Source organism: Bidens hawaiensis, unplaced genomic scaffold (genome assembly GCF_021521415.1).
Source record: "Bidens hawaiensis isolate Kalapana, Puna unplaced genomic scaffold, B.hawaiensis_p1.1 tig00034606_1, whole genome shotgun sequence".
In the NCBI taxonomy this organism is placed as follows: domain Eukaryota; kingdom Viridiplantae; phylum Streptophyta; class Magnoliopsida; order Asterales; family Asteraceae; genus Bidens; species Bidens hawaiensis.
The window spans coordinates 127,229-145,706 of NW_027495980.1; the positions used below are offsets into that span (position 1 = coordinate 127,229).

Below are 18,478 nucleotides of genomic sequence, written 5' to 3' on the forward strand. Positions count from 1 at the left end.
AATTAGTTTGATATTTATATTAAGTTTTTAATTTAATTTCTTTTTTAATTTAGCCGTTATCCAACGGTAATATTAATATAATATTATTATTTTCTTCTTCAAGCCGGCGACAAAAGAACCCCGCCCCTGCCCCTTTTCGCCCACATATCGCCCGGGGGGGGGGGGGGGTGTTCGCGCCCCTTCTCGCCCTTTGTCGCCCAAACTCAAGCCCCAGTACACATGGCCTAATGAAACAGCTTAACTATAAGTAGCGCCAAGATTGACTCACCATAGAGTGGGTTGACATGAAAGAGAAACATGGATCTTTCGTAGAACCGACGTCATCCATTAAACATTAACAACTTGTGTTTCCCCTTTGAACAGGGCTGGCTCAACGTTCTCGGAGGCCTAAAACTAACTAAAATATTGAGGCATTTTTCTTTTCTTTTCTCTATGCGTGTAGCGTTGGAGAGTATACAAGAATTATAGAATATGGATGATATGCACGGATAATGAATATGAAACAATCCTTCTTAGCTTGTGGCCTATTAATGAATTACTAATTCTAAAAGAACTCTATTTTCAAAATCTCATAATACGTAACTCTTATTTAAGATGGAGGCCCTGTAAAACTGGAGGCCTAAAGCCATCGCCTCATTTAGCTTACCCACGAGACGGCCCTGCCTTTGAAGCTATAAAGTCCGCCTCCTTTTCGGTACGGAGATCCATCGATTTCATATACATGTTTTCTGACTCATGACATTAATTCCTCATGACTAATAGCATAAATGTTACGTCACCAATAAAAGGTGTTGGCGAGATTTCATTATCACTAAAGAAGTAGAGCTTATGCATGTTAGTGTGGAAATTGAAAATGCATGTTAAAAAGTGTTACGCATGTAGATAAAAATGAAATACAATGTTGCATTTGTAGTATTTCTCTTAGGATTAATTGTAACATCTAGTTTTTTGTTTTTAAATCAATTAATATATTTTATTATATTGTGAATGGTTTTATTTAGGGGTGCAAACGAGTCGAGCCGAGCCTGAGCTCGACTAGCAGGCTCGAGCTCGGCTCGTTTAACTTACACATAGCGCAAGCTCAGCTTGTTTTGAGCTATATTTTCAAAGCTCGAGCTCGAATCGTCAGTAGATTTTCAAGCTCGAGCTCGACTCGTTTACTATTTATCAATTATTTTTTTATATAATTATAATTATTTTTCTATTACAATTTTATGTATAAAATAATATATATTATTTAGTTATTTTTATTTATATTTTCATAACATTATATAAGTGAAGCTCAGGTTCGGGCTCGTTTAGGCTTGCGAGCCGGCTCGAGCTCGATAAGTGAAGCTCGGGCTCAAACTCGTTTATTAAACGAGCTTACTGTTAGGCTCAAGCTCGAGCTCCGGCTCGATCGAACTTTTTAACTAGCCTATCTCACGTAAATCGCGAATAGCTCAGCTCGTTTGCACCATTAGTTTGTTTACCTAATAAAATTAAACGAGAAAGATTTTTATTTTTATAATAGAAAGGCTTGAATTTATAAAGTAGCAAGTTGGAGGGCATCAAATCATTATCGTTTATATGTTTTTATGAATAAAAATAGATCTTCGTTCCGTAGCTTATATTGGAGTGAATGGTGTAATTTTTCTTTTTAATTCTTATGTTGTTTGGCTCTAGCTTTTTGCTTGGGTTCTTTTAATAAAAAGTTGCCGTTCTTAAAAAAAAAAATTAAAGGAGCAAGTTTGTGTGATGAAATTTGCTGTTAAAAAAAAAGTAAGTTTGTGTGATATATGGGTAGTGACTAGAGTTGAGGGGATCAAACTTTAGATTATAAAAACTGGATTTTAGTAATGGAACGACGAACATGAAGAAGACGACGAAGGTGAATTGCATCTTTGGAGCGTCAAATTGAAGATAAAATCCAACATTATCATCTTCCAATTGTGATTGAAAGCTTTAGAAATCATCAAGTTGTAAGCTTTTCTAGCCCTAACCTCATCAATTAAGGTGGGTTATCTTATCAACTGAAGTTAATCTTCCGGAAATCTCAATTTTTTATGATTAAATTCGAACTTAGACTCATCACATTTGATGATTAAATCAATTCTATGTGCAAATCAAGAAATTGGGTAAATGGGTTTTCATGAAGTTTAACCTAGACTCTAAAAACTTGAACAATTAGTGTTTTCTGTTATAAGAAACTTGCAAATAGTATGTAGAAACTGCTTGAATGAATAAGTCTTGTGTGTTGAACCTAAACAAATTGATTAAAATGCTTCAAGATTTAGTATGCACACCAGGTGTTTGATGAAATGCCACTGTTCATAAAGTTTGATTTGAATTGTTGAATTATAGGTATTTGATAAAATTCCAACGCCACCGTTCAAATAGTATGCCTTTGCTGCTGATTTGGATGAGGTCGCACTAGAAGAGAGGGAGCAGGCGTCTAGTTATTTTGGGTGGCGGCAGAGAACATTGAAGTTAACTGTTCTTGTGGTTTGACACGAAAATTCCCATCTGGTAATATTTCAAGCTTCCGACTTTAGTATTTTTTATGCTCTTTTTATGAGTCATTAACCTGTGTTATAATGACTTTATAATTTTAAATGAACATGGTGAAATCGGATGACCATGATTCATTTCTGTTAACTTTGGGCTTATCGTTTACTACCAATATACCTTAATCTCATTAAACATTTATTTGTGGGTCTTATATAGTTAACCATAACAGAAGTCCATATACCAACTTTTAAACAGAATCAAAGCATTAGAAGAGTTTATAGTTTTACTGGCTTCAATCTAGCTAGTAGGAAAAGAAACCATGACACTGAACCAAACCGTTCAGTTCTATTATTCCAACGGTTCGGTTATGGATTTCAACTATTAAAAACCATTATTAACGGTTTGACTCATAATTGGACCTAAAAACCATCAAAACCGGACCCCTAATAATTAGTAAATCTGGTTCTTGAAAATAGGGCCGAACATGCAAGCATTAGTTTCAAATACAAAAAATGAATGGGCTGACCCCAACTTGAAACCATGCACTGTCGTGCTTTCTTATTCCTGGTTCCTAATTCCATTGTCTTGGCGCTTTTCAAATGAATTCTTACTTTCTCTTTCTCTGCCAACAGCTGCAATCTATTCCCCTTCAGAAATAAGGCTTATATCTCCACATCATAGTCTGAAATAATGGAAGCTCCTAAAAGTTTAATTGACAAGATCAACAGTCAATTCACTACGGGTTTACACTTCACGTCTCCCTTACCCTCTTCACGCACAAACGAAATCGATTTGGTACATTCAATCTCCATCTGTTTGTTCGCACATTCTATTATGGTATCGTTATTGATTATGTCCTTTTTGGGTTTTAGGTGAGAGGCGTGTTACAGATACTTCAAGGGTTTTCAAGTTGTTTGTTTAATTGGGACCGGATCGGACAGTGTTATCGTGCGAAAGATGGGTTATATGTAACTCACCTTTCTCAGACCAGTCTTCATGTGGTTTTAGATAAGTTCTTATATTCAGCCACTTGCTTGAAATTGGTAGAGATTATGCTTGCTAAGACGGAAGCGAGATTGCCTCCGCCTACTTTAAGAGCATTTGCTTGTTCAGTTTCCGCATGGCTTGAGGTTAGTAATGCCACATTTTGAGGCATTGACTGTTTCACTTTTATTTTGAACATTTTCCCTGTTTTCTCAAAGCAGAAGTTACGTGATCTTGCTTTGAAAGAGGAGGTAAAGATGAAGCACTCCAACACTCCAACCATTTTGGGATCGGCAAGTTCTTTAACAAGGTATGCAAACATAATTGAAACTTGTGGCGAAAGTTACCATTACTCTATTGCTTTTGCTCATTACAAGTCTGATGACATTTTTATGTTTAGTCTTTGTTCTGGAGCAGAATACTTATTCCAGATAGTGCATAACGCCATCCCCAAAGAGTACATTGAAGGTGACGCTCGTTTTTCATCAGCAGAAGTGGCTGTTCACATTCTTAACCGTCTTTATGAGAAACTTAACGATGCCTGTGTTGTGCAAGGTGGCGAGGTTATCATATTTCTCAGTCATTTACTCGGTTTCTGTTGTCACATTTCATTTTCATCTGATTTAGGTTGCGTTTGCTGGTTTTTCAGGAAGACTCGTACAGAATGCTACTCTATATATTTGTTGGATGTTTATTGCCATATATTGAGGTTCTTGATTCCTGGATTTTTGAGGGAATATTAGATGATCCCTTTGAGGAGGTAATTTATTTTTAGATATTCCACAGGGAATAATAATTTATCACTAGTCTGCTTATAGTTGGTTTATATTTTCCATTATCATGGATTAACATTTTACTCTCTGTTCCAAATTTGCAGATGTTCTTTTATGCTAACAAGACCATTGCGATAGATGAAGCTGAATTCTGGGAGAAGAGTTACCTCTTAAGATCCAAGAAGCCAGGCATGGCTCATGTGACACAGAAAAAGATACCACTTTCATCCAAAATTAAGGGGCAAAATGAAAGGGATCTTATGGTTTGCCCTCTGTTTCTTAAGGATAATGCAAAAGAGATATTATCAGCTGGAAAGTCATTGCAGTTGATTCAACATGTTCCTATAGCATCATCCTCATCATCATCAGTACTAGCTGGTAGGCACGATGACACCAATCAGCTAAGCTTATCAGAGATATTTTGTTTGTCATTAACAGCTCTAATTGGCCATGGTGATCACATGTCTCAATCCTTTTGGCAAAATGATAAAATTGTATCTGCAACTGAAGCCTGTGTAAGAACATCATAGTCAGAAAAGATTTGGTATAAGTTTTTGGTTGATGGACTAACTGCAAAAAGAGAGAGTATTTGCTCCTTCTGTCCTGAAAATCCCACCATCACTGTCTGCCAAAAGCTTCTGCAAGCAAATGCCGGTGATTGGAATTTGTTAAACTTGTCTAACAACTATGTTCTTCCTCCTTTGAATGATGAAGAATTGAGAAAAGCTATATTTGATGGGACCACTTCTAAAGGAACAAATTATGCCTATGGTTTTCCATTTGGTGATTCTGACTCCCGACATGACAAAAAAGCGGTGGAAGCATTATTTCCATTTCCAACTGTTCTTCCATCTTTTAAGGTATATGTTAATATTCAGATAGCATTTTTCTTTAACTTTATGTAGAAAGGCGATGGTTGTGGAACTCATATTAAATCTGAAACAGGAGGACCTTCTTGTTTCGGAGCTTTTATCATTTCAGAAAAATAGCACTCTCGTGTCAAAAGTTCTTAGCTGGATTCAAAGTGTTGAACCAAAGTCTACTCCACTTACTGTTGTTATTCTGCAGGAATGCCTTACTTTTTATATCAAGAAGCAGGTATATGATTCAACTGAAAGCCACTTTAATACATGGCATGCCCTAATGGTTTATAATATAATAATGCTTCAGGTAGATAATATTGGCAGTCAGATACTGTCAAAGTTGCTACGTGACTGGAAATTAATGGACGAGCTAGGGGTATTACGTAATGTGTATTTATTAGGCTCTGGTATGTATTTCTTATCTGGAAGCTGTGTATGCTTATTGCTTTGAGAAATTCTGAAAGGTTTGCATTGTTAATGGAACCAGGTGATCTACTACAGCATTTCTTGGCAGTAGTATTTAAAAAGCTGGATAAAGGAGAATCATGGGATGATGATTTTGAGCTAAATACGGTGTTACAGGTACATGTTTGCATCTTAATACCCAAGAGCTTCCTTGTATATTCTAGTGTTTCTGTATTTGCTTGTTTTTATGAAGCTTCTGCTTGTTTATGTGATTAAAAAGCATGTTATTAAGAAGATGCATCCATCAGGTATAAGTAGATATTTGTAATTCTGGATTTGTCTATAAAAGCTTTATTATTAACTCCAATTACCATCAGTATCAGGGTCTTAATATCTGCTTTTCAAGTCTACAATATAAAAATGACTTTGTAGACATTTAGAATCAGGTTTTGGAATGTAAAAATACATGTACTGCTGTTTGATTATATGCATCATCTAAGTTCAGTGTTGTATATCTTTCCTAGGAGTAGTGAGTAGTTATTTAGAAACTTGGTTATAGGCTGTTATTGGATAAATTTAATATCATATTTCCATTTGAATCTCTAGATCGAGGCTGGTATACTTAATTATTAATGACTACAGGAATCAATTAGAAACTCTGCTGATGGTACACTACTAAGCTCGCCAGATTCCTTAGTGGTGTCTTTAACAAATATGGGTGGTCAACCGACTAATACTTCGTCTTCAATTGTTGTGTCAAGTCCCCGTAAAGCTCGTGCACAGACATTGTTGATCAATGATCTTGACTCACTCAAATTTACATACAAGGTAGGTAATATCTTGCTGCTTCTGCATAAAGTAAGTAATTAATTATCCTGTAATGTATAATTTATCATCATCATGATAGGTGTCCTGGCCACTTGAACTCATTGCAAATGCTGAAGCTTTAAACAAGTACAATCAGGTAGCTCTAGCTTTTCTTTCATTTTTTTTCTTTTTTTATACGTGTGTTTGTGTTGGAACTAATTATTTCTGATGGTTGTTAGGTGATGAATTTCTTGTTAAGGGTCAAGCGTGCCAAATCTGTCCTTGATAAAGCTCGGCGATGGATGTGGAAGGTGCTACTTAATACAGTCTTTTAGTTTTTCTATGATCCATTATAAGTTTATAACTGCTGTCTAAACTAGACCAGCCCAAACAAACTCCTTTTTTTAATGTTTGGGCAATATGGGGCCTACGGGTTGAGATGGATAGAAGAGTTTAAAAACTAAGTTTCCAACAGGGTTGTAAGATAAACAAGCTAGGTGACTGGGTCAATGGGTTGTAACTTGTAAGATGGCAAGTTGGTGGCTAGGTTTAAAAAAAGCAAACAGCTTGCTGTCAATAGATAACATTATAATTTCGTTATTATTAATTCTATTATATTAATTGGTTATTTTTTCTCATAAATGTGCACAACGTTTTCTTATTTACTTTCAAATAAACACATACATGTTAATAAATTAGCCAGGTATAATAATCAAACATTTAATTACTGTCTAATGGTCGTTTATTTAATATTTCATCGAAAGTGAATAAAATTTTTTGTTTGTTTGCTTGATAAACCTACGAAAGAAAATTAATTTTTTCGTTTAGTTAAACGAATAAACATAGACACGTGTTTCGTTAATGTATGTTTGTTTATATTCGTTCATTTGTGGTCATTCGTTTACGTAATTGTATAATTTTGCATGTTAGTGGTACTAATTGGCCGGCCCATCATTTACATATTTAGTCGTTTATGATCGTTTGTGTTTGTTTTGCAGTTTGTTTTATTAGAATAATAACGAAAGAAGATAAGCTAACACGAACACGTCATTTTCTTAACGAAAAAAAAAATCGTTTGTTAAGTGTTGGTGCTTGTTCTGTTCATTTGTTCAGAAAGAGTTTTATATGTCTGTTTTGACCCGAACCATAATGAACCTTTTTATTAAATCAGCCCGGTTTGACCCGACCAACCTGTTTTGCTAGGCTTAGTCTAAACTACATACGTGTGAGATGGATGATATAAAGGAATGTAACTGATTATAAGTTAGTGTATGTTTCAGGAACGAGGCAGCACAACGGTGAACCGGAAGCATAGGTGGTTGGTGGAGCAAAAGCTTCTTCATTTTGTTGACGCCTTTCATCAATATGTCATGGACCGAGTAAGTAATAACCACTGCTTTACCTTACATGTTTGTTTGTTTTTTATTTTTTAGAATAATTTATGATTGGTGTGTGTGTAGGTGTATCATAGTGCATGGAGTGAGTTATGTGAAGGCATGGCAGCAGCTGGATCTCTTGATGAAGTGATTCAAGTGCATGAGGCCTACTTACTCTCTATTCAGCGCCAGTGCTTTGTAGTTCCAGACAAGCTTGTCAGTAGTAACACCTTTCTTTCTGTGTTTTACAACAACTTGCATTGATTCATTGATTATTTTTGCTTTATGGGTTGGTTGACAGTGGGCACTGATAGCAAGCCGGATCAACATCATACTTGGACTGGCTTTGGACTTGTATATGGTGCAGCAGACGTTAAGTAGTGGTGGAACAGTTACTGCAGTTAGAGCTAGGTGCCACGAGGAAGTTGATCGCATTGACAAGCAGTTTGATGGCTGCATAGCCTTCCTCCTCAGGGTTCTGTCTTTCAAGCTTAATGTGGGTCAGTTTCCACATTTGGCGGATTTAGTTACCAGAATAAATTACAACAACTTTTACATGTCTGGCACTGGAAATCTGATTAATGCCCCTGCCCCCGACTCCTCTGTTAGTTTTAAGTTGGCTAAGACCATTTCAGTTTGATATTTGAATGAAGGTGTTGTAATTATATTCATTTAACTTTTAAACAAGTTTTATAGTGTGTGCTTTGTTTTTAAACAAGTTACATGTTCTCACAATCTCTTGAAATGCTAATCCTTGACTACCTAAAAGTCAACATAAAATTCATTTTGGAATATTCTTGACTCTATTTAACCAAATTCATTTTGGATTATTCTTTACCCTGTTTAACCAATTTCAACCACATGGAAGTGACAGCCTTGTTAGAATCTGAAGTCAAAACACTTACAAGCTCTAAACATTATTTGCCAACATTTGTAATCTACTACTCTTAAAAGTCGAGTACTGACACAAAATCGTAGCAATTGTGATTGGTTGATTTGGTTTCGTGGCACTGCAAGATTGATTACGACCAGTTCATCGATTTCACAATCATCTCTGTTATAAACTGATGGAGCTTACTCAAGACTATAATAAAAGAGGCGTCAAATGGAGGTGTTGAAACTGATTTGCATGGTTTTGGTCATCCGAGAGGGAAACAAAAACCGTCCTCAACCTCCGTTGTGTTCTTAAATCAACGTTATGCACTGTAGTTAAGGCAGGTGTCAGATTAACATAAAGTAAAAATAAAAAGAAAGAGTTGTTTTGAAGAAGACACTTGTCCAAAAATCATTTTCTTTTATACCAATAGAGAAGATGTATAATTATGTAACTTGTTACTATTTTATATTCTAGCTATTAAACATTATCATTTTAAGCAACCTGGTTTCATTTGTCGATCAAACATATCATATGATTTTATTTAATTCATTTCCACTTTCAGTTTTCTTTAGATAATTGAAGACGCCAAACACCATTAAGCCATGGTGAATTCGGGGCGCCATGGCATCAGCGGGCATAATGGGCTTGGTTTGATGCCAGACTTCGTTCTAACCAATTAAATCACAGCTCACAATTTTTATAATTTTTTTTAAAAAAAATAAGGATATTGGTTTTTAATTTCCCCAATTTTCACCCGTTTGCTGATAGCATTCTCAACTTTTAATTTGTTACACACCACTCTCAACTTTCATCATATCTGTTTTTGTCACTCCCTTACTATTGAAAGACTAACGTCGTTAGTGGAATCCCGATTTTCCAGCGACTGGCAACAGAGAAGAGAAAGGCAGCACGACTAGGTTTCCGCTGTAGCCGGCGTCCTCTAATTCAAGGTGGTTCGGACATCTACTGAAGGTGCCCGTAGCAACTCCAAGGTCCAACTGACTCAAAGAGAGAACCAATCAATAAGATGCATCCGGCAATCTGGTAACGAGATTCCAGGAACAACGTTAGTCATTCGTTAATAAAAAAGTGACAAAAACAAATAAGATAAAAGTTGAAAGTGTTATCTGCAAACAAACGAAGACTGGAATAATAAATAGTAGTGTTTAGTTCATGTTTGAAGTTTGCTGATATGATTCGTCTTCTTCATCGTGTCCGAGTTCCCAGCATTAGGGCTTCTTCTTCATATTATTATTATTCTTCAGAACCCACAAACCTATCAGACTCCTGTGATCTCATACGAAACCAACAATGGCATACTCTCAAATCCTTAACCAAATCCACACCCCCTACACACTTCCTCCGACACCTCTACGACTCAAACGCCCCGTACGACGTCGTTCTACGCTACTTCAAATGGTCCCAACAACACTTCCATACATCCCACTCACTCCAACACTACTGCAAACTCTTATACCTCTTAGCCAATTCCAACAGGTACGATCAAATCAGATCACTTTTCGATACCCCAGTACTTAAAATCAATATCACCAAACACCCGTGTTGCTCGATTCTCCGTACCCTTCAATCCGTTTGCGATAACGCCTGCGCGAACTCGATTATAGTCGATTTGTTACTATTATGTTATGCGAAACACGAGATGAGTGAATCGGGATTAGAGGCTTTCGATAGAGCCGGTGATTACGGGCTTAAGTTGTCGGTGGGTTCGTGTAACGAGTTAATTAAGTTGTTGGTTAGAAAACAGAGATTTGGGTGTGTCGAGTTTGTTTATCAAGAGATGTGTAAGAGACGGATTGCGGTTAATGCGGGTACGTTTAATATGGTGATTAACGGGTTATGTAAGGCGGGGAGGGTAGGTAAGGCGGCGGATGTGTTTGAGGATATGCAGGTTAGGGGGATTGTGCCTTCGGTGGTGACGTATAATACGCTTGTTGCGGGATATTGTAAAATGGGGAAGATGTATAAAGCGGATGTGGTAACGAAGGAAATGGTTAAACGGGGCGTTTTTCCGAATAATATTACGTATAATGCGCTCATTGATGGCTTTTGCAAGGATGAAAATGTTTCTGCTGCGATGAATCTGTTCAAGAAAATGCAGGTTGACAGGTTGAAACCGGATGTGGTCACGTATAATGTTTTGATTAACGGGCTTTGTGGTTTGGGGAAGCATGACGAAGCTCTCACGTTGCGGGATCAAATAGTTGAGTCGGGTGTGAAGCCGAGTGTTATTACTTATAACGTTGTGATGAATGGATTTTGCAAGAAGAAAATGGTGAAGGAATGTAGAGAGGTGTTTGATGATATATTTAAGCAAGGTTTGGTTCCTAATGTGTATACGTATAATACTTTGATTAACGCGTATCTTCAAGGTGGACGTTTGGATGAGGCGGTTAAGCTATATAATTCGATGTTAAAGGGTAGTGTTAATCCAATGTTGCAACTTATAATTGTTTAATCACGGGGTATAGTAGAGAGGGAGATATAGAGGCTGTTAATAGGCTTGTGGATGACATGAAGGAAAGAGGTTTGAAAGCTGATGTTGTAACATATAATATACGAATCGGTGCGCTTTGTAAAAATGGGGAGTCACGAGAGGCGGTTAAGCTTTTAAACGAGATGCCTTGTGAAGGTTTGGTTCCTATTCAGTTGACATATAATATTTTGATATCTGGTTATTGTGAGGAAGGTAACCTAAGGGCTGCACTAAATGTAATGACGAGGATGGAAAAAGAAAGGAGGCGGCCTAATGTTGCGACATATAATGTGGTGATTAAGGCTTTTTGTGAGAAGGGTAAGCTAGATCAGGCGAATGAGTTTCTGAACAAGATGCTGGAAAAGGGTTTGGTACCTAATCATATGACGTATGATATTGTTAAAGAGAAGATGATGGAACGAGATTTTCTTCCTGATATAGATGGGCATCTCTATAACTATCCTATTACTTCTTGACCCGTACCTGATCAGTTTATGTTATGGGTTAACGGGCCGGTTTGAGTTGTACTTTGGCTCTAAGGGGTCAAACTGATGAAACTTAGAAGGATGGTCAAATTGGATATGGGTTGAAAGGGTTAAGCTTGTCGAAATGTTTGAAAAGCATCCAAATTGTATTCAAAATGCATAAAACCTTTCTAAATTGTGTGATTTCCGCTTCTTTTAAGTTTCGTATGGCGAAGTTGAATCTCAATTTCTGATGCTGTTGGACTGCAATATGAAAGTCAAAGATGCTGGAGCCCAAGAATCTACAACCCACAGAGGTATTGAAGTCATAATCTTTGTTGTTTCAAGTAAGAATGTTGTACTAGTACTGTGCTATTTTCTAAAGTCAAGATTCATTTATATTTAGTTACCATGATTTCATTGTTAGTGATATACTGGATAAATAAACATTTAACAAATTAAATTAATATGATGTGAAGAAATTAAAATGTTTTAACTTGTCAAGAGCAGTTAAGCTTTTTTCGTGTCGAGTCGCATACAATTAGAATGTCTCCTGTTCAGTTACTGCTAATTTACTTATTCTCCTGTTGTTTGTATTTATAATTCAAGTTTTCTTGTTGGATCCTTAGGTTAGGTTTTCGAGTCGCATAGTTAACATCTTCTGGTTTAGTGGTCTTAAACTAGTTGGATCCTTAGGTTAGGTTAGGATGGATCCACATTGTACCTGAAAGGCTGATGCTTGTAGTTTTTTATTTTGATATTAGTTTTCTTGTTAAGGATTGCCATGCAACTAAAGAAAATCAGTTAGACATATATTTAATAATTATATTAAGTGTAATAAATACTTTTATTTTACAAATTAGCACCCACACCTGACTGATTACAATACAGAAGGAAATGTGTTGGTATTACAAAAGCAAGCATATTAACAATTGTCTCTATTAACAAAAGAGAGTGCTTTCTTCTTCCTCTATAGTTATGGTTATGTATTAGGCGGAGGAGGAGGCGAGTTGATGCATGAACGGGCCACTTGCAGCATTAGCTCGACCTCTTTCTTATACTGCATGTAAAATAACATCATTTACTGACTCACATTATAACACTAACAACTCATAGGAGAGGACCGTACCTCATTGATAGCACCAGACTTTATTTTAGATTGCATCACACACCATTTCTTGAAATGGACACCTAATTCATCATACATACATAGACAACTATAATACTGTTTCTAGTGCTTATTTGACTCATAACCAACATACACAAGCACTTACCCACTTTAACATCAATAGTGCTTGATGATTCATCATTAGTCATAACAGTCCATCTACAGTGGACCTGATTCATGCAACACCAATTAGGATTCACTCATTTCTAAATGCATATTGTCAAACTGTACCTCGAAATAAGATCCAAACGGAACATCATGTGCTTGTTGTACAGTTTCAAATACCTACAAATCATGCGTGTCAACTTAACAACTAAAAAACTAATAAAACTTGTATTAGGCTAGCTAGCTACTCACAAGTTTCTTTTTGTCCGGCGACAGCAGAACATGCTGCCACTCGGTCATGGCAGTGTCTGGTGGGCACATAGGACTATTACACAGGGATCTAAAAGTTATTTCTCTGACTTGCCCATCATATTCGTCAGCAGAATGCCACTGCCCAATCTGTGTATAATGTATAAAAGGACAGCGCTTAACTAAGCTCGCAGGCAATGGAGAAGAAGTTAACCATTAGTGCAAAGACTTACATTAAGGTTAGTATCCTTGCGGGCTGAACGATACTCATTTATAAAGTTGGAACCGTCTTTCAATAAAAACTCAAAAAATTGTTCGGCAGTCGTCGGAAAGGTGTCCTGAGATTTTAAAGGAACGAGTGTTTATAAATTATGGTTGTTAAAGGTAAAATGAGAGTTTTTCCTCACGTTATATATGCCGGTGAGAACATCCTCTTGAATAAATGGCTGATACTTTTTGGGCGCACTTTCTTCTGGAATCTTAACATGCTTCTTGCTTAGAGAGCTACTGCTTGCGCGCAACTCTGACTGCTGTTTCTCCTGCAGGTGCAAACTCACAGCTCTGAATCTGAATCTTATTTATTTGGCTTTGCTAATTTGTGTGATGTGTACTTCCAGGTGATACATAAAAGAAGACTAAAAATTAGACAACATGTGTGGAAGGTGAATTTCTTTTAAACCAAGCAGTTAAAGTATTTTGTAAATCATGTTTTCGTTTAACTAGTTTCGTGTCATACATAAATTGTAATCATCAACTACTGAAAGCCTTCATTGTTGTTATTGTTTAATCAAATAATTAGAAATCCTTTTAGAGATTTTTATAGAAAGAGGTATTATCAGATTGTACATGAATGGAGCAATTATGATTACAAGTCTGGCATAAAATGATGAATATAGGCCATACCTTCTTCTCAACTTCTAGCATTTTATGGTAGTTGTTTGCTGCACGTTGCAAAGTTCTTAGTGTATGATTTCTGTTCCAGAACGATGCAAACATATATCTAACTCTACCTGTAAATAAAGTTTGGAAACTCATTAGCTGTGTAGCGATGTATTTTGAATGAGATGGTTACTACAGATATATGTACGGTCTCGGACTAGTAACAAGGAAATCAAAATATGACAGAAAGTATTTAAACTGACCATCTGGACTTCCCAAGGGAGGAACACCATGTCCACCAGCACCCATGCGGAGAACTATTGTTATTGCAGGATTTATGAACGCATGTTGGCTCCTCCGTATCTACAAAATTATTATTGTGTGTCATAAATACTACCTGTAAGATTCTATAATCAAAACCCATAAAGAGACTACAAACCTCATCTATATCACCCAATGGAATAATCACCTGTTATCACAGACAACAGAATTAATGCTTACAAAAGAGTAATAATATAACATTAAAATTAGATAAGACTACAAAAATTACATAAAAGAAACGATGAAACAATGAACAAAAGGTAACTGTATGGCAGTGCACTAGTACGTGCAAAAAGTATCAGCCAAAGCAAAATTACATGGGAAAGAAACCTCACTGAACAGAATTATTTCGGATAGAGGTAAGGTTTACCCTCATCACACCCTCCCAAGACCCTACTCTATGAGAGGGATACAACTGGGTACGTTTGTTTATGTGAAGAGAATCATAAGCCAACCTTTATTTGCTTTGAGAAAACATTGGAATGGAAACATATATGCCATGCAGAAAGATACATACGACCGTGGTACAGAAATGACCTCTCCAGTGCACACGAAAAGCTGTTTTCAAGTACCTGAAAAATATATTACTGTCACCATCTGAGCTCCTCAACTACATTTCTGGTTAGCACCAGATATATACATGTGTGTGTGTGTGTTGTGAATGGAAATAAATGAAACAGTTGAAGAGATTTGCCTCATCTGGAAGAAGATTAAATATAGTCTGCAGAGGGCCAGGTTTCTGATGTACCACTGTTGGTCCTTGATTGTCTACTGACATCCTTCTTCGAGGATTAGCACCAGCATACCCATTCAAATTCCTATCACACCATTCATTATATTAAGAAATCTTAACGTCGGTACAAGCAAGCAAGCATAAAGCAATGAGCATGCATATCACCAAGGATATGTCATGATAGAACTCTAAATCCACATAGATACTAATAATCAACAGCATAAATTAGATAGGGAAAGCATGCTACCTGGAAGAACTAACAGGGAGTTTCTGTGTTCTGATATGAAGACAAACCTGATGAACAGAAAAAAAAAAAAGTGACAAATCAAGACATCAGTGTTTAGTATACAATGTCCACAAAGAGGAGAAAGAATACTCAACCTGCCCTGATGGGCTACTCAAAGTATACCATACTGCACCAGTTTGTCCTTCACTTTCAATGGGAATGCTCACTGAACCAAGCACTGCGCTTTTCCATATTATATCCCAATCATATATTGTCACATTAATCTGTCAAACATGAAGATTACATATTATATTAGACTAGCTATATGATTATCATATTTAAGAGGCATCCAAGTGTACTATTATCCTCTATAGATACTTGGGTGTATAAATATATGTAAGTGAATATAATCTGAAGACAGAGGCATTGAAAATATTTGATATATGTGGTGGAGAAGAATAGGTATTCCAATTGGAAGTTATAAAAAAATGCGGGATGTAATATTTATTGAATATTACCGTTACAGGAAGTTCATCTACAGAAAAATTAAATTCTTCTCCCCACATTGGATTTCTTGAACCAGGAACCATTGAACTGCAAAATACACATATATCCGCAACAGTTAGGCACAACCATAACCATAACCATAACCAACTAATAATATAACAAAATAAACAATTACGTAGATTACCTAAACCGCTTTTCTGTACCACAAGTGATGATCGCATAAGGATCTGACGTGCCATTAAGGTTGGCACCAATAAGATTCTTCGCTGCCAACAATTCAACCTACACATCATCCGTTTAACCACTGATCGAAAAGTAAATACAATTACCATGTATAAAACTGCAAGTGGATAAAATCATATGAGTGACAAATGACAAAGGATAGTCATTGTCAATCTCCATCCTGATTTTAATGTCATACAAATGGTAGTAGTGAATAATAGGATGAATATAATACAACACAATACAATACCTTGATAATGTAATGTGAGTTGGCATTAGGATCCCCCTTTGGTTGTGGCTGTGGTTGGGGTTGGACCATTAATATCTACAAAATATAAGTGCATGTCAAATTACAAGTGGCAATAATTACAATACTCATGTGAAATTAATAGTGACAGGACAATAGAACAAAATCCACATCTAATTAGAAGAAGAAGAAGAATGAATATTGTTGAAAGTTTGAAACTACTGTACTACAACTGCTTCAATCTACAAGCCATGAGTGACTTTGACTTTGACTTTGACGTAACCGTTTTGTTATCAATTTTAACGTGTGTCTGAATATTAATAACTAACTTATGATGTAATTAGTATTAAAGTATGCAATCAATCAATCGGAAATTGATAGAATATATCAGAGAAATGAAATGACCTTGTCGTGAATTACATCATCAACATCATGAGGCAAAGAGCGATGATCGGCGGATGCGTAATTAGTGAAGAAGCAGTAGGCGGCAATGATGAATAATGCGGCGGCGACGGTTACTTGGACTTCCCACCACGAAGGCACCAAATAATCAATTGAAGTTTGAGTGATCATTTCAGAATCAATAATAATTATTATTATTATTATTATTATTATTATTATTATTATTATTATAATTAGAAAGCAGCGTCTTCTCTAGTTTACTTTACATTTACACGGTTGTTGCCAAATAGAAATAGAAAGTCAAAGTCGGCCGACGGGTAAAATATAATGAAGAAGAAGAAGAAGAAAGACGACGAAGACGACAGCGTTGAATGCAAAGAAGAAGATTAAATTATTATTTTATTTTCTTTTATAACTTTCATGGGGCCAAGGGGTATAATAAAATAGTCACGTTTTTAGACTTTCTAACTTAAAACACATGACTTTTGTATAAATATACTTTTACATAGATTACTATGAATCCAAAATAATAGATTATAAGAAACAAGAATATCGAAAAGAATTAAATAATGTTGCACTAATAAGGAGGTATGGTGGCCCATGGGCCTAGTATGGTTTAACCCGTCAGTTTAAATCGAGTTAGGTTCAAGGACATAGTTTAAGATTTTCCTACATGTTATCAGATCTACGGCTTAATTCGTGTGATAAGTTTTGGACCAATCAAATACAAGATGTCATCATCAGTGATAGTTATTATTCTAAAGTCTCAAATCTCAACAGAATGAGTCCCACTAGACGAGAGTGACATTTACCAACATTAGCTATAAATAGAAGATCTCTAATCAAAGTATCGTCATCTTCACACTCAACTCACTGCTTTAATTTTTAGTTTGCTTTCTTTTTAAACCAAAACAAATTCGCGCATTTAGTTTCACAAAAGGGTCCTCCTCGTGCATTTAATTCGTTCTCTTTTTTGCTCTTAGATTGCTTTTAACCAAGGTTGTTGAGACCGAATCGGACCAGCCGGTCCGACCGAGATTCGGTCCACTGACCGATCCGGTTCTATGCAGTTCGCTCGGTTCCTAGAAAATCGGCCGGTCAGAACAGAAAAACGGACCGGTTGAACCAGTTTATCTATTAAAAATAATTATTATTATTTTTTTTGAAAAATCTTTTTTTCAGCAATTTTTTAAACAAAATCGGTTCGACCGGTTGAACCGGTTGCCTGACCGGTTCACTGTCCGATCTGGTTATAAAAACATTGCTTTTAACTTAAACCCACATCTCTCATGTTTTGTAATAAAAGTAAAAATAAAAAAATTAACAATAAATTGATCCTGTTAGATCAAAGGCCATTAATATCATGTTGTTATATATATCATTTATAGAAAAGACATAAATAATGCCAACTAATGTTACAAATATTATAGCTTTTTTTTCCTAAATAATGATAATGTGTATGAAATGGGAAAAAAAAGAAGTCAAATTGAGTCATGAAGAAAGAAATGGAAGAAGACAAGGGTTTGATGTTTGGTCATCTTTCAGCAGAACCACCACCACTGATGCCCACCGCCGATCCTCATTCCGATCAAACCAATTCTTCTGCACCAACAATGCCATCCAGGTCTGGTTTTTTTTTTTTTTTTTGGGTTAAATTAACCAACATTAGCTTAACTTCTTTAGATGATATATGTTTGTTGAGCACAGGAAAAATAAGAAGGTAACAAGCCACTGGAGAAATTTTATACGTCCACTAATGTGGCGGTGTAAATGGGCTGAACTCAAAATGAAACAAATCGAGTCGTATGCATTAAGTTGCACCGAAAATGTTGATCAGAATGAGCATTTGGATGATCAGACTCTTTCGGTTACCAGTGAAAGCCCAC

The 18,478-nt window shown here is 36.1% G+C and overlaps 1 protein-coding gene and 2 pseudogenes across 3 annotated transcripts; 2 read left to right on the forward strand and 1 right to left on the reverse strand.

Annotated features, from left to right (window-relative positions):
* Nucleotides 1-1,766: 1,766 nt before the first annotated feature.
* On the forward strand, nt 1,767-8,426 carry LOC143586299 (uncharacterized; annotated as a pseudogene). Its single transcript, XR_013144691.1, has 17 exons — nt 1,767-1,961; nt 2,344-2,508; nt 3,123-3,285; nt 3,363-3,620; nt 3,696-3,784; nt 3,875-4,037; nt 4,124-4,234; nt 4,352-5,107; nt 5,193-5,345; nt 5,418-5,517; nt 5,598-5,692; nt 6,158-6,343; nt 6,423-6,479; nt 6,562-6,633; nt 7,603-7,701; nt 7,783-7,914; nt 8,000-8,426. The product of XR_013144691.1 is annotated as an uncharacterized LOC143586299 (transcript).
* A 1,653-nt stretch (nt 8,427-10,079) lies between these two features.
* LOC143586301 (uncharacterized) lies at nt 10,080-13,194 on the forward strand (annotated as a pseudogene). Its single transcript, XR_013144692.1, has 2 exons — nt 10,080-11,850; nt 13,083-13,194. The product of XR_013144692.1 is annotated as an uncharacterized LOC143586301 (transcript).
* LOC143586300 (BAG-associated GRAM protein 1-like) lies at nt 12,272-16,806 on the reverse strand. Its single transcript, XM_077067867.1, has 18 exons — nt 16,596-16,806; nt 16,194-16,268; nt 15,906-16,003; nt 15,733-15,808; nt 15,370-15,498; nt 15,236-15,282; nt 14,950-15,073; nt 14,711-14,827; nt 14,374-14,403; nt 14,198-14,297; nt 13,959-14,065; nt 13,463-13,594; nt 13,289-13,393; nt 13,059-13,205; nt 12,933-12,986; nt 12,808-12,871; nt 12,663-12,724; nt 12,272-12,593 (listed from the first exon to the last, which is right to left on the reverse strand). The coding sequence occupies exons 1-18, from the start codon at nt 16,761-16,763 to the stop codon at nt 12,516-12,518; spliced, it is 1,713 nt and encodes a 570-aa protein (XP_076923982.1). The 5' UTR covers nt 16,764-16,806; the 3' UTR covers nt 12,272-12,515.
* Between the last annotated feature and the right edge of the window lie 1,672 nt (nt 16,807-18,478).

What these genes read in the sequence shown, in the direction of transcription:
- LOC143586300 (XM_077067867.1), bottom strand. Translation starts at nt 16,763, where the DNA reads ATGATCACTCAAACTTCAATTGATTATTTGGTGCCTTCGTGGTGGGAA. An exon ending in TGAGTAGCCCATCAGGGCAG is followed by an intron (nt 15,283 to 15,369) that starts GTTGAGTATTCT and finishes TCTGTTCATCAG; the next exon opens with GTTTGTCTTCATATCAGAAC. An exon ending in TTTTCTCAAAGCAAATAAAG is followed by an intron (nt 14,404 to 14,710) that starts GTTGGCTTATGA and finishes CTGTGATAACAG; the next exon opens with GTGATTATTCCATTGGGTGA.